The sequence below is a fragment of the Desmodus rotundus genome, chromosome 6 (genome assembly GCF_022682495.2).
Source record: "Desmodus rotundus isolate HL8 chromosome 6, HLdesRot8A.1, whole genome shotgun sequence".
Taxonomy (NCBI): domain Eukaryota; kingdom Metazoa; phylum Chordata; class Mammalia; order Chiroptera; family Phyllostomidae; genus Desmodus; species Desmodus rotundus.
In genome coordinates this window covers 44240827-44253377 of record NC_071392.1, presented here as the reverse complement: position 1 = coordinate 44253377, position 12551 = coordinate 44240827, and the positions used below count along the sequence as shown (strand labels likewise).

The window sequence follows — 12551 nt, the reverse complement described above, 5'->3', positions numbered from 1 at the left end:
GTTCCCATACACAGAACCAGCCTTTCTGAGGTCAGTTCTATGGCACTGGAACCCAAAATGGAAAAACTGAAAATGCACCCCACACTCTAACAGAGCACCCTCTGTGCAGGCAGCGCCCCAGCTGAGCTCCCCCAGCCTGGCTAACAGGCCCTCGTCCATCAGTGAAGGTCAAGTGTAACTGGGTTTGCTTGAGGCCTATTATGTGGCAAGAGCTGACAATGAGAAGAAAGGTGATACTGAAGAGCTCGACAGTCCTGAGCATGGGCTGTGGAGTAAAACTGGCTTCAGGTCCCCAGGTTCAACACTGTGCTAGTTTGTCAATAACGGGACAGTCTCTGCGGAGCAGTTTTTAGCCATGAATCCGGGCCCTGCACATGGGGGCAAAGGAGAGGGGCCCCCACAGGCACAGGTGCTATTTATTCTCAATGATATAGATTCTCAGTTTCTCTTTGGCTGAAATCAGGTAAAATAGCATGTGAGTAATATAATCCGGTTCTGCAGCACCTTCTGAGAATTTGTTTTAGAAAGGATGTCCAATCACCCTCCAGAGAGGGGCCTGGGAGGCGTGACTGCTGCTGGGCAGGGGCGGGCTGATCTGGCTTCAATCAGTAACTGCTGAGTTTTCTGAGGCTACATCTGTGTCATTTCTGGTCCTATTGGTTCTAGGAGTGGTTAACACAAACTTACATTAAAACTTCTATGTAATTAACTGTGGGGAAGAATAATGTTTGAACCAAAACCCTTAGCAATTTGGAAGGTGAAATTTAAAGTCAACAGAAATAAAGGTGATAGGTAAATGTGTTAAATAGTTGTATGTTAAAGGACTTAAGAAAGCAAGTTAATACCAACAAGGGGAAGATCAGTAACATTCACAAAAGTGAGCTCCTCCGTACAGGTCCACTGCAAGAGAGAATTTTTTAGGAAAGTTTCAATGCTCTGATTATAAATAATCAGTATATGAGAATACCAACCTCTCCCAATATATTAAAAACTATTAAATTCAAAGATATTATTTAAAAAGACACTAATGACTACAATTAAGGCAGACACTCTAAAATTAAACATGAAGGATGGGTGGAGGGGAAGGCAGAAAACTGTACTTGAACAACAATAAAAAAATGTTTATAAAAGAATTTTTTTAATAAATAAATTAAATTAAACATGAGATTAAATGAGGGTCCTATCCAATAAACTATCTTCCAGAGTTCAAAAAGTATGTATTTGCACACTGGCTCATTTGCATACTGGTCTTACCCAAACTTGGAGAAATAGAGTGTTCTTTCTCTTTCTGTGTATTTAAATACTTTAATATTTTTTCTAGCATATTATTTCTAGATTCTAAGCAGGGTCAGGTTTCAACTCCATATACTTCTTGAAGGATCCAAGACAGCTTCAAAATTCAATCTAACAACGTCACTTCTATTTACACATGAACTGGTATTATTAATTTGGATTACACAATTTCAGTAAGTGGCTACCCCGTAGGTGAGCTGCCAATCTCCTCAGAGGATTCGAATGTGGTAGTATGTATACAACTGGCTAGAATCATTCCTAATTGGGCTGTTGGAGCTAATTAAGAATTGAAGTTCAAGTTTGCTCATGTCTGCATAAACCTCCATGTAGACAACATTACCTACTGTTTAATAAGAAACTGGAAGATGCCAAGGTGAGATGTGAGCATTAGGCAATCGTGCTAAATCCACAACTGTTCTATGCTTCCGGAGCATATAATCACTATTTGAAAGGAGTGCATAAAGCACTTTCAAAACCAAGTTCTTTTTGTTTGAGGTTCTCTTATAATTTCCTTAATCTATAGCACCCAATATACTGGTTTGGGAATGGGAGACCTCCTAAAACCTAATTTGAAAAACATATTGAACCACATACTGGGGACTATATACCAGGGAATGGAGCTGGGGCTGAAAAACGAAAAGCAAACCAACCAGTTTTGAACTGTAGTCCAGAACCATCTGTTCAATTTTCTTCTTTTCTACACCCTGTAGGTGTCTCAAAAGATGGTCTTTTAGTTCAGACACCATCTGAAAACAGGATATAAGTTAGATAAGTCACAACCCACCCACTCACACCTGTAACTGGTTTGAATTAGATCTATTTATTAACATTACTCATGAGTGTGAAAACATTGGATCTGAAGATCCCACCAGCAGAAATGCATGACCCCCAATCTTTCTTTAATGAGCATAGATCAGGTGCCAATGTCTACCCTTAGGCCAGGGGTGTCCAAACTTTTGGCATCTCTGTGCCACATTAGAAGAGTTGTCTTGGGCTACACGTTAAATACATTGTGACACATAATCACAAATAAACCTCATAATGTTTCAAGTAAATCTACAATTTTGTGTTGGGCTGCACTCACAGCCACCCTGGGCTGTGTGCGGCCTGCAGGCTGCACACTCCTGCCTAGAGAAACTATTTCCAATTCACCAAAAGCCCAGGGAGCAGCTGACTGTCAAGCTCCTAGCCCTGATGAGAATTCTCCAAAGAATTCTCAAACAGAAGTTTCTGCTATAACCCCAATTATTATTTCTGTAGGACTAAGCTCCTAGAAGTGGAATTGTTGGCCCACTGAGGGCCTGAAGATACGGCACCAAAACACCTTCTTCTGTGCTCCCACTGATTCTCAGCTGCACTGGATGAGGCTGTCCAATTCCCTGTGCCCTAAACTTGCTAAATTGTTGTCAATTTGATAGGCAATAAAAAACAAGGAAAAACACTTGTTCTATCTGTCATTTGGTTACAGCAGTGGGAAACATTCTTTCTCTTCTCCCCCAACTTGAGATTTTGGGCCTAAATTTACTTTGGAAAAGTCATTGGTTACATCCTTTATTCATTTCCTGGTGTGCTGTTCTCTTACTGATTTATACCTTTACTTATACACCAAATGTTAATCATTTATCACATATATCAAAAGGTTTTCCAAATTTATAGTTTGCCTTTTGCTTTTCTGTTTATGTTTTAAGGTTTCAACCTATCTTTCCCTATATGTCTATGTTCAATAATACACTATGTTGAATAAAAGGCCTTCTCTATTTCAGTACTATTTAACTACCCACTTATTCAAATTCTTGTATACAGGTAAATATTTTATATTAGACTGCTTTTTCTATCTGATATATCTGTTGGTTTATGGCAGCAATTTTCAACCAGTGTGCTGCAAGAATTTTTAAAACATGCCATACCTGGTTTATTTAGTCAGGGACACTGACCTCTTTTCCCTTAGATTGTCAAATTAAAAAATAACAACAATCAACACAAAGATAACCATCCAGTGCGAATGAATCAAAATTATACCTATTTTTATTTATCAGATTGGCAAAAAATATAATAGCATATTTTTTTGGTGTGCTGCTGCAGAATTTTAGTAATTAGTTTAGACGCGCCATGGATGGAAAAGGTTGAAAATTGCTGAGTTGTGGTACAAAGTGGTGGTACATGGGACGTGGTTGGGCATGTTCAGGGTGGTATGGCCATAGACTAAAGTGCTGGTATTTGGGATAGGAGGAATCAAACTTCATTTTCTTTTACAAACAGACAACCATTGACTGGTTGATGTATTAAAAATTATTCCTTTCCACACTGACTTTTCAATGCCTCATGTGTCATATACTAAATATCCGAATTTAAACTAGAATCTACTGACTGTCTATTTTTGCACAACACCATATTGTTGCTGTCAGCGTGGATCAACAACACATTCAGAATCTGGCGATGACAGTCCCACACCTCTCTGCCATATCTGGGGAGCCATTTAGCCAACAGAGAATTTATTGGCTTTTTGATTGTATGTTATTAATCTAGACACTAAGGACTTGTAAATGGGATATTGTTTTTCATTATTACTTCTAACTGGTTAATCCTGATAAAAAAGGAAAATAGATATAGAATCACCAGCTGACTAACTTGCTACTTATTTTCCATTTTTCCAGTTGATTATTTTGTGTGTTTGTAGCATCAGACAGTCTTAGCATCTTCTTTTACTTTTGTTTCTTATTGCCAAACCATAACAAATTTTGGTGAAAATTGCAAAGATCCCTAACTTCTTTCTGATTTTAATAGGAGTGCCTCCAGCATTCCATTAAGAAGAACGTTGGCTATTAGTATCAGATTATTCTTTGTCCTATTAGGTTAGTGTATTCCAAAAGTAGAATTTTACTTTTATCAACTTTTAATACCTATAGAGATTATCATTTTTTCCTCTTTGACCTAGTAATATGATGAATTACATTAATATATTTCCTAATATTAAGCCTTCCTAGAAAGAACCTCACTTGTATTTTCAAAAAGACCACTGGAAAGTATTTTAATTAAGCTTGTGGTATCCATATTAATAAAAAAGTAATCACCGCCAGATTTTGGTTTTACGGTTATGCAGGCTTTTTAAAGTGATTAAGAAGCTTCCCATCTCTTTCAAAAATATTTCACATACCATGAGAATGACCTGGCCCTTAATCGTTTCGAAGAACAGACCTTTAAATAAATTTGGGCCTATTTTGGAGATATCTTTGACTTTTTTTCAAATTACTTTATTATTATTGTGCTTTCAGATCTTCTCTTTCTTATTGGCTCAAGTTTTGCCATCCTATTTGCCAAGGATACTTAGCTTAACTAAAACTTTTAAGTGTCTAGATATGTGTTTACATACTTTCCTTATATTTTTTAACTTGCCATATCTAGTAATAGATTATCCCATTCCTAAGCATACATAGTATTAAAAATATTTTATTGGACTTTCGTGATGTCTCTAATCAGACTTTTAAAGATTTTTGGAGTTATTTACCAATTCTGCTCTTTAATTAATTTATTTTTATTTATATTTCTTTGGTTTTCCTAGCAGGACTTCTTCAGAAAGAATGTTTTATTCTGTAATATTTTACACCTGTGATACAAATGCCACAGAAACATTGCTTTTTCCTCATTTTAAACACCCTCAATGTACATTTCCTTATGATGTTTTGTAGTTATATATTTACTGGGGTAATTGATTAATGTGTGTCTTCCCACTAAACTATAATTCCAAGAGGGCAGAAATCATATTGTTCCTTGCCAATGAACACACAGTGCCTATAGGTGCTGGATATAACTTCATGTTGGAAGAATGAAAAACAAGATCAGAATGAGAAGTTCAATCCAGCCCTTCCCTCTTTTCTTAGAGCCCACTGTTTGCCACCACAGACCACTTACCAGCCCCACAAGCAGCCTCTGATGGTTGTCCTCCTCCTGGAAGAGGGGTATCAATCTTGGCTCTGAAACTAAACGGAGCAATTGTCAACCAGGGTGGTTTACTGGAAATGGGCTAGAAGAAAAAGGAATCAGCCCGGTTTTCCTTCTCTGAGTCATTGGGAAAACATAACAGTTCCCTGACAGGATAAAAGTTTTTCACTCAGTAAGTGTGACCTAGTCCTGCAAGCTGAACTTATCCTCAGGTGACTTGCAGAGAGCTCTGGGCAACAGAAAGAGGTAGAGACAGGGAAGGAAGGGAGGAAAGGAGGTAAGAAGGGAGGGAAGGATGGAGGGAGGGAGAAGGAACACACTCCAACATGAATAAGCTCTGGCTTTGACTGTTCTTCAACACAAAAACTCACCACTGTCTAAGAACTTCTGGCCACTGGAGACAGAGTAATCGGGCCCTCTCTTAACAATAAGGGGGGCATAAACCCAGGGAAAGGGAATTGAAGGAAGGATCACCTGATTCCCTTCTTTTTGACCCCCCATAGTTCAGTGTCTTCGGGAATTACTAAGCAGAAAGGACCAGTCAATTACTGTGGCAATAACACTAATTGGCATAAGTTTTCAGACTGCAAGGTAACTAGATCAAGATGGAAAAGTGATATGTAAGGTCAAATTGAATGGCACTTTCTCCACCATGACTTGCACTTCACCAGAAAGACTGGAGGGGCAGGTCCCTAACACTCGTCTGACAGCACCTCGTGACCCACTCTCCTTGTCCCAGAGCATCTGACACACAGCACAAGTTAGGAGGACCGATCTACACAGGCCAGTGGGCTGACAACTCAAGTGAGAGGGCATGGATGCCTCCTGACACCTCAGGAGAAATCTTACTTGGATCCTACACAACCTTCAAGGTTAAGATAAAACAATTCAGGACTTGAGCCAGGCAGGCCTGAATTTCACACGAGTGTTCTGACCCCAGCAGTGACGTCATTCTTCCTAGGAAACTAGCACAAGCAAAGCATGTGAGAGGAAGGGGCAAGTTCCCAAAAGTGTGTCAAGAAGGAATGACTAACAGGATGCAAGCAGGCCTGAAGGACAGGAGCAGGAGGGGCTCTAATGGGGGCAGCAGGGTGGGGTGGGCACAACAGAAGTGGGACACAAGACCAGCAATATTTCCCGCATTGCAAACCCCTGAATCACACACACACTCACACCCCCGTGCACTGGGCAGCACTTCTTCCGACAGCTGCTGCCTGGTGCTGGTGACAGAACGCCTGGCTTCAGACATGGATGACCTGGTAACCGGCAGAGGCTGGTTCCCTTGGGGCTGTTCAGTGAACCTGAGCTCTGCCTGCCTGGGCTGCCTGACAAGTTCATGGTCACAATTTATGTGGGTTGTGTGCACAGCTGCAGATGTGCAACTAGCAACACACTGTATAAAATAATTTCCGTTAGGGAAACCCAACATATAGCTAAACATCCAGGTCCATAAAACAGAACTGAGATTTAAAACCAACAGCTTTTTAAATAGAGACTGACCTTTATGAGCCATGAAAGAGTCCCACTGACAAAACCACAAAAGGGCTTTTACCTGAATATGCTTAGCATTCCCTTCCCCCAGTTCCATCCAGCCAAGTCCCCCTTGTTTGTCAAGACTCTCCTGCCCTAGCCCCTCACCCCTGCATCTGCGGTTACGTAACACCTGTCACCTGGTTTAGAAATTGTGTGTTAGCCTTTCTTCCTCCACACTAATGATCGCCCAGCCACCCCGGGTATCCCACAGGTGCCAAGCACTGTATTAGGTGCCATAAACATTACCCCACATACCCTCCTTTTCTCCTCACCCTTGCCCTGAGGAAGACCACACAAAATGGGTAAATGGCTTGCCTCAGAGGACACAGTGAGTATGTGGCCAAGCTGGAATTAAGTCCAGTTCTGTCTGGCTCCAGCCCGTGCTCTCCCCCCACGGTCACAGTGCTTACCTAGAAGCTCCTCATTCTTTGCACCCCTAGGACCTAGCCCAGTGGGTGCGCAAGTGTCAACCAAAATGCAAGGAGCACACAAGTCAAAGGCGCTTGTGTGGTCAGACCGCTGGAGAGAAAGCAGCCCTCAGCCAAGGGAATTTCCAAAGTGCATCCTGTAGGTACAGCCAGAGGGCATATTTATTAAATCAACTCTATGAGGAAAAATAATGAAAACCAGAAGGCCAGCACTCAGGGACCCCTCCAGCAAAAACACATTCAGCAGCTGTCCCTGAAGGTCCTGGTGCCAGGACAGACCCGGAAGGAGCTGGCAGCCCCTCTGACAGGAAAATCTTAAAGGGTGCTGCCTTCATCACACTGTGGGAAGTGATTTTCTTGCCAACCCACAGAGGAAAGATGAACAGTGTTACAAACAAGACACTGACTGAAATCTGGAAGGCTGTTTACAGGTCTTTTCTTACCCAAATTCCTTGCTTCTAGGTTCGAAATCACCCTATAAAGAAATTAGCCAATGTTATTCACACAGGAAGCATTTTTTTAAATGAAAGCCACAATACCATGTAAAGATATCGTCCTTTAAGAACCCATAATACTACTGCAGAAACTGCTCTCAGGCTGGTGAAAACCTCCAAAAACTTTAATCAACTTGGCAAAAGCCACATCAGGCAAGTACAAAACTCAAAGCCCTTCAGAGCAAACAATGACAATAATTCAGAACAATTACAGCTCTCAGTTATTGGAAATAATGGGAACAGAAAATAGACCAGAGGGTGGAACGGGGCCCACACTTGCAGCACTCTGAGATGACTCACTACCCAGAAAATCTGCTTTCAAAATAAGAGTGAGCTCACCGGCCCCCTAACACTTTTTAAAATCAGCCTATTATCTGTACACTCCCCACAAAGGGCTCAATTAATAAGAGCTTTCTTTACTATTTCCTTATCCATAGGATGCAAACCTGTAAGGCTTAATAGATAAACTTTTCCCACTAGAAACTCCAGCCTCAAACTCTAGAAGAAAGCCCAAGTGGCTGCATTCACTAGGCTGACAGCATCACACACAAAGAAAGTGAGCCACTTCCATGAAAGGTAGCCAGCAAAATAACTGCAGATGATAACCATCTCACTGACACAATAATCCCAAACTGTACTTACTTTGCTGCATTATCAAGAATATTCCTCACATACACCTTGGATCTTCTTTTATCTGTTTTCTAGGAGTGAGAACATGTCAGAGGTGTGAAAGGTGAAGGTCTTGTGGGTGACATTTTTCACACCAAGGACATAACGAAATACAATTAAGAATTTCAAAGTTAAGAACAATCTAACAATGGTCAGGGGGGAATGGGGAGGGGACAGTGAGGAGAGGGGATTACAGGAACTACTATAAAGGACACATGGACAAAATCAAGGGGGAGGGTGGAGGTGGGGGAGGGAGGGGGGTTCAGCTGGGGTAGGGTGGAGGGATGGGGAGAAAAGGCACACAACTGTAATTGAATAACAATAAAAAATTAAAATTATAAAAAAAAGAATTTCAGAAAAAAGAAATATACTTTCTTTTTTTATTACTTACTCATAGGTTTTATTTTTTTATTTTTAAATTATTTTATTGTTTTTCAATTACAGTTGTCTGCATTTTCCTCTCACCCCAGCTAAACCCACCTTCTGCTCTTGCTTCTACCCTCCCCAGAAATATACTTTCCAGAAAATATTTTAGAAAAATATTTTCTAAAACTATTCTAGATTTACAGGAAGTTGCAAGTCAGTTATGCATGACATGCAAAAACACTACAACTATGTACAACGATACTACAGAGAGATCTCAGGTACTCTTCCCCTGAGATCTCCCCGATGTTTCCATCTTATATAAAGGACTATACATGTACACTATCCAATCAGGAAGCTGACACTGGTACAATATGTAATTCTATGTCACTCAATCACATGCGTAGATTCATGTTCCACCACAATCAAGATACAAAACGGTTCCATCACCCAAACAAGCATCAGAGAAGCACCTCTGTCTGCCTATTGGGAGGGAGACCAGTAGCAACAATGTAAAAGCGCCTGGCAACTGGGAAGAGTGCTGCAAATGTAAGCCAGCCTTATGACTTGCGGGCAACACCTGAATCTAACCTGCTATGCTTTTGCTTCTTGCTTTGTTCTCCTGAACCCCGACACATACCTCATCTGAGATCAGGCTGTGCCACTCCCTCCTGACCACGTTGTTGTTATAATGTAAGTGTGCCTTGGAGTACTTCACATAGTCCAGATTGGCATTCAGTTTTTCCCAGTAGCTCTTAAAGCTATGCACCTGTAGAAGACAAAAACATCAGCGAACTCGAGCAGCCAGCCCTGTTGGCCAAACTACCAGGGAGGACACCCAAGCTTTGCTACAAACTGGGCTCCCTTACTTCCTCAGCTCTTACAGAGCAGCATTTCCAAGTGAATGCTTTCCACAAAGAATGGTATTCTAATCCCAATAAGGATTCTAAAAATAGAGAGACTTAAAGAGTCTTGTCTTCCCCACTGTCTCTCCTACCTCCTTTTACCCAAACTGGCATTACTCCCCTGGGTTAAGGCTAAGCAGGTCTGCCTATGGTAAACACACATGTTGTATCGACAATGCCATGTTCAGCCAGAGAATGTTCATAAGGTTTGCAGCACATGGAACAGGCTTACTTTCCCACTAAACTTATTTACTTCCAAAGGAAGTGAACTAGTTTCACATTCAGTTGTCAAAATACTCCAGAACAGAATAGTTGGCATCCCATCTAGGTCTTTGACTTATTGATATAGTAGTCGTACCCTGAAGCAAGAATGTATCCATTTGTTCATTTTTAAATTAAATGCAGTAATATCTTTTTTAATGTTGAAGGATGTACAGACACAAATTGTTTTTTTTAAATCAATGAAGATAAATTTATGATACGTGTGTTCTTGCCAAAAATATGCAATTATAAAGATTTGACTGAGGCCAAGGGTTCATGTGTGGCCATAAAACAAAGTGAGCTAATGCCTACTGTGATACTAGACTTGCCTATATTGCAAGAAAAAAAAGAGAAATGAAATATGCCTCAATCAAGAAATGTGCCCTTATGTTAAATAACAGCACATTATCCAAATTATTATTAAAAGGGTAGTCACATTTGGTTCAAAATTGATTTTGGAGTATCTATAAAGTGTGTTACATAATAATAACTTGCTGTTTTAAGTGCCTGAAAGCCCAGTCCAGCCAACATTCCTTCTCACCCAGACAAAAAACTATTTCCAAGAAAGTGGCATTTCTAGGGGAAATCTGAACACTCGAATCAAGTCATACTCCCATTTGACCTATCTCATGCAACTTTTCTTTCCTTTTCCACTTATACTGAATTTATTTTTACCCACCCTTTGGTCTTCCTCGTATGGAAGAAATAATAATAATGAAAGCAAATCCTGCCGACTTTTGTCAATATTAGGTCCCTGATGGGACATCACTATGGCTTTCTGGCTGTTCTACCCCTGGGTTCAGGCACTCTACTGGCAAAAGCCAGAAAACTTATTGGTGTTGTGGTGACATCTAGCGGTCCGTTCAGCAATTAGCTCTGCCTGCTCTGCCACAGGAGTTCACCACGGGGTTGCTGGACTTTGCCCAGGACAAGGCCTGTGAGGGGAGGAATGCTGGTGTCCTCCTACCTGTAATAGGGCCTCTTCCCCTCAGAACAAGTGCCGCCCTCCTGTCAGAAGGCCTCACTCGCATACTGACCCTGTGACTCCTAAGAAAAGATCTCTCCCAAATTACTTTCCTTCTCCTTGCTCCTCCATTTTAAAAATCCCTTTCCTTAGAGGAGAAAAAAACAGGTAAAAGAAGTCCACGGATAGGCTTCAAAGGGGCACATGAACCCACTGGTGGAGTATGAAATGGAGTCTGTGTTTTGCATGAGCATTTTTCTGGGAATGTATATAGGTTGTACCACATTTTTTAAGGAATCCATGAATCGTTCAAAAGCAGTTTGAAGGGAAAGAAATCTAAGTTTTGAACAATAAAAACAATAGCTTACATTTAAATAAGAAACGCTGTTAGCCAAAAGTCTCCGAAGTATTTTAATATAAACATATAGATCTTTCAAGGCGGTCAATGGGCTGAACGTTGTCCTATAGCTATTAAGAGAGTACAGAGAAAAACAATCTAGCACGTCGCTCCGTGGGCTCTATTAGATTAGTGATGCAACTTTTTGGGTCATAAAAATTCATGGGCATCACTGTAAACTGGGAGGTCTATTTGGAAATCCAGTTAATAGATGAGGCCTGGAGGATGAAATGGATTTGAGTTAAGTGAAGGGTAAGGAGAAGATGTTCCGGGTGTGGCTCTGAGGAGGTGAATGAAGATTTCAAGGCCCAAATGAGGGTCAGGGAGTAGATCAGAGGCAGAGCATTGGAGAAAGCAACTGACAACACTTCATTCTCTGTGGCGTAGACAGCATCTGCCTCTAGAGTTGATTCCAAATTTCAGCAACCACCTGGATCCCATCCCCTAGAGATTTAACTGGTTTGGGGTGTGACCTGAGCCTCCTGAGTTTAACAAGTTCCGCTCTGGGAATCCTACTGCTCAGCCAGGGCTGGAACACTGCTGGAGCATGTCCAGGTAACCCTAGTCTCCCTCCCACCCTCAAACATCTTCCTCAGTCTGCACCTCTGGCTTAAAGGCTGAGGAAGATTTGTGACTGTGTTAATAGGAGACAGCATAAAAGAGGAGGTTAGGGCCAATCTGTGAAAGATGTCAAATGCCAAGTTAACACCAGCATGCTCATTAATCCAGAGAATATAAGAAGCCTAAGATAAAATTTTAGCTACTGTAACATTGTATGGGGGGTGGGGAGGGCAGGGGTGGAAGCTGCACAATCACATCCTTACAGCCAACCTGGGAGCAGAGAAAAACACTCCAATCAGTCAACTAGCACATATGGAACTAGTTGAGTACTAAGCGCTGTATTCACAGAAACAACTGAGCAAAGTGAAAGCCACAATGGCCCAAGAAGCACATTGCCAGCTACTTAATCAGAACTCATAAAGCTTTAAAATACACACACACACACACACACACACACGGCTTTATAAGGAAAATACCCATGAATTTAGCTACTTCTGGGATACTTGGTGTTAGACACCAATAGATACTCCAGGAAATATCCAGGAGCATTTTCCTGCACAAGGGGGAGTTCTAAACTTCGATTTTGAAAGAAGTCTCTTGAGAAATAATCTTTTTGTCTCCTAGGATGATGTAGAGTAATTAACAAATGTAGACCATCACAACTATTTTTTTTTAAGATTTTATTTATTTTTTAGAGAGGGGAAGGGAGAGAGAAAGAGAGGGAAAGAAACATCAATGTGTGGT

The 12551-nt window shown here is 41.0% G+C and overlaps 1 protein-coding gene across 6 annotated transcripts in view; it reads right to left on the bottom strand.

The window, feature by feature from the left end:
* GSAP (gamma-secretase activating protein) overlaps window positions 1-12551 on the bottom strand; it is a 96112-nt gene that overhangs the window by 24120 nt on the left and 59441 nt on the right. For all 6 annotated transcript variants that reach the window (XM_053926754.2, XM_053926755.2, XM_053926756.2 and 3 more), the window contains 5 exons: window positions 9360-9488; window positions 8330-8388; window positions 7637-7668; window positions 5203-5270; window positions 1944-2039 (listed from right to left, as the gene is read on the bottom strand). In XM_053926754.2, coding sequence (XP_053782729.1) covers window positions 1944-2039; window positions 5203-5270; window positions 7637-7668; window positions 8330-8388; window positions 9360-9488 — 384 coding nt within the window. The remainder of the gene's footprint in view (window positions 1-1943; window positions 2040-5202; window positions 5271-7636; window positions 7669-8329; window positions 8389-9359; window positions 9489-12551) is intronic.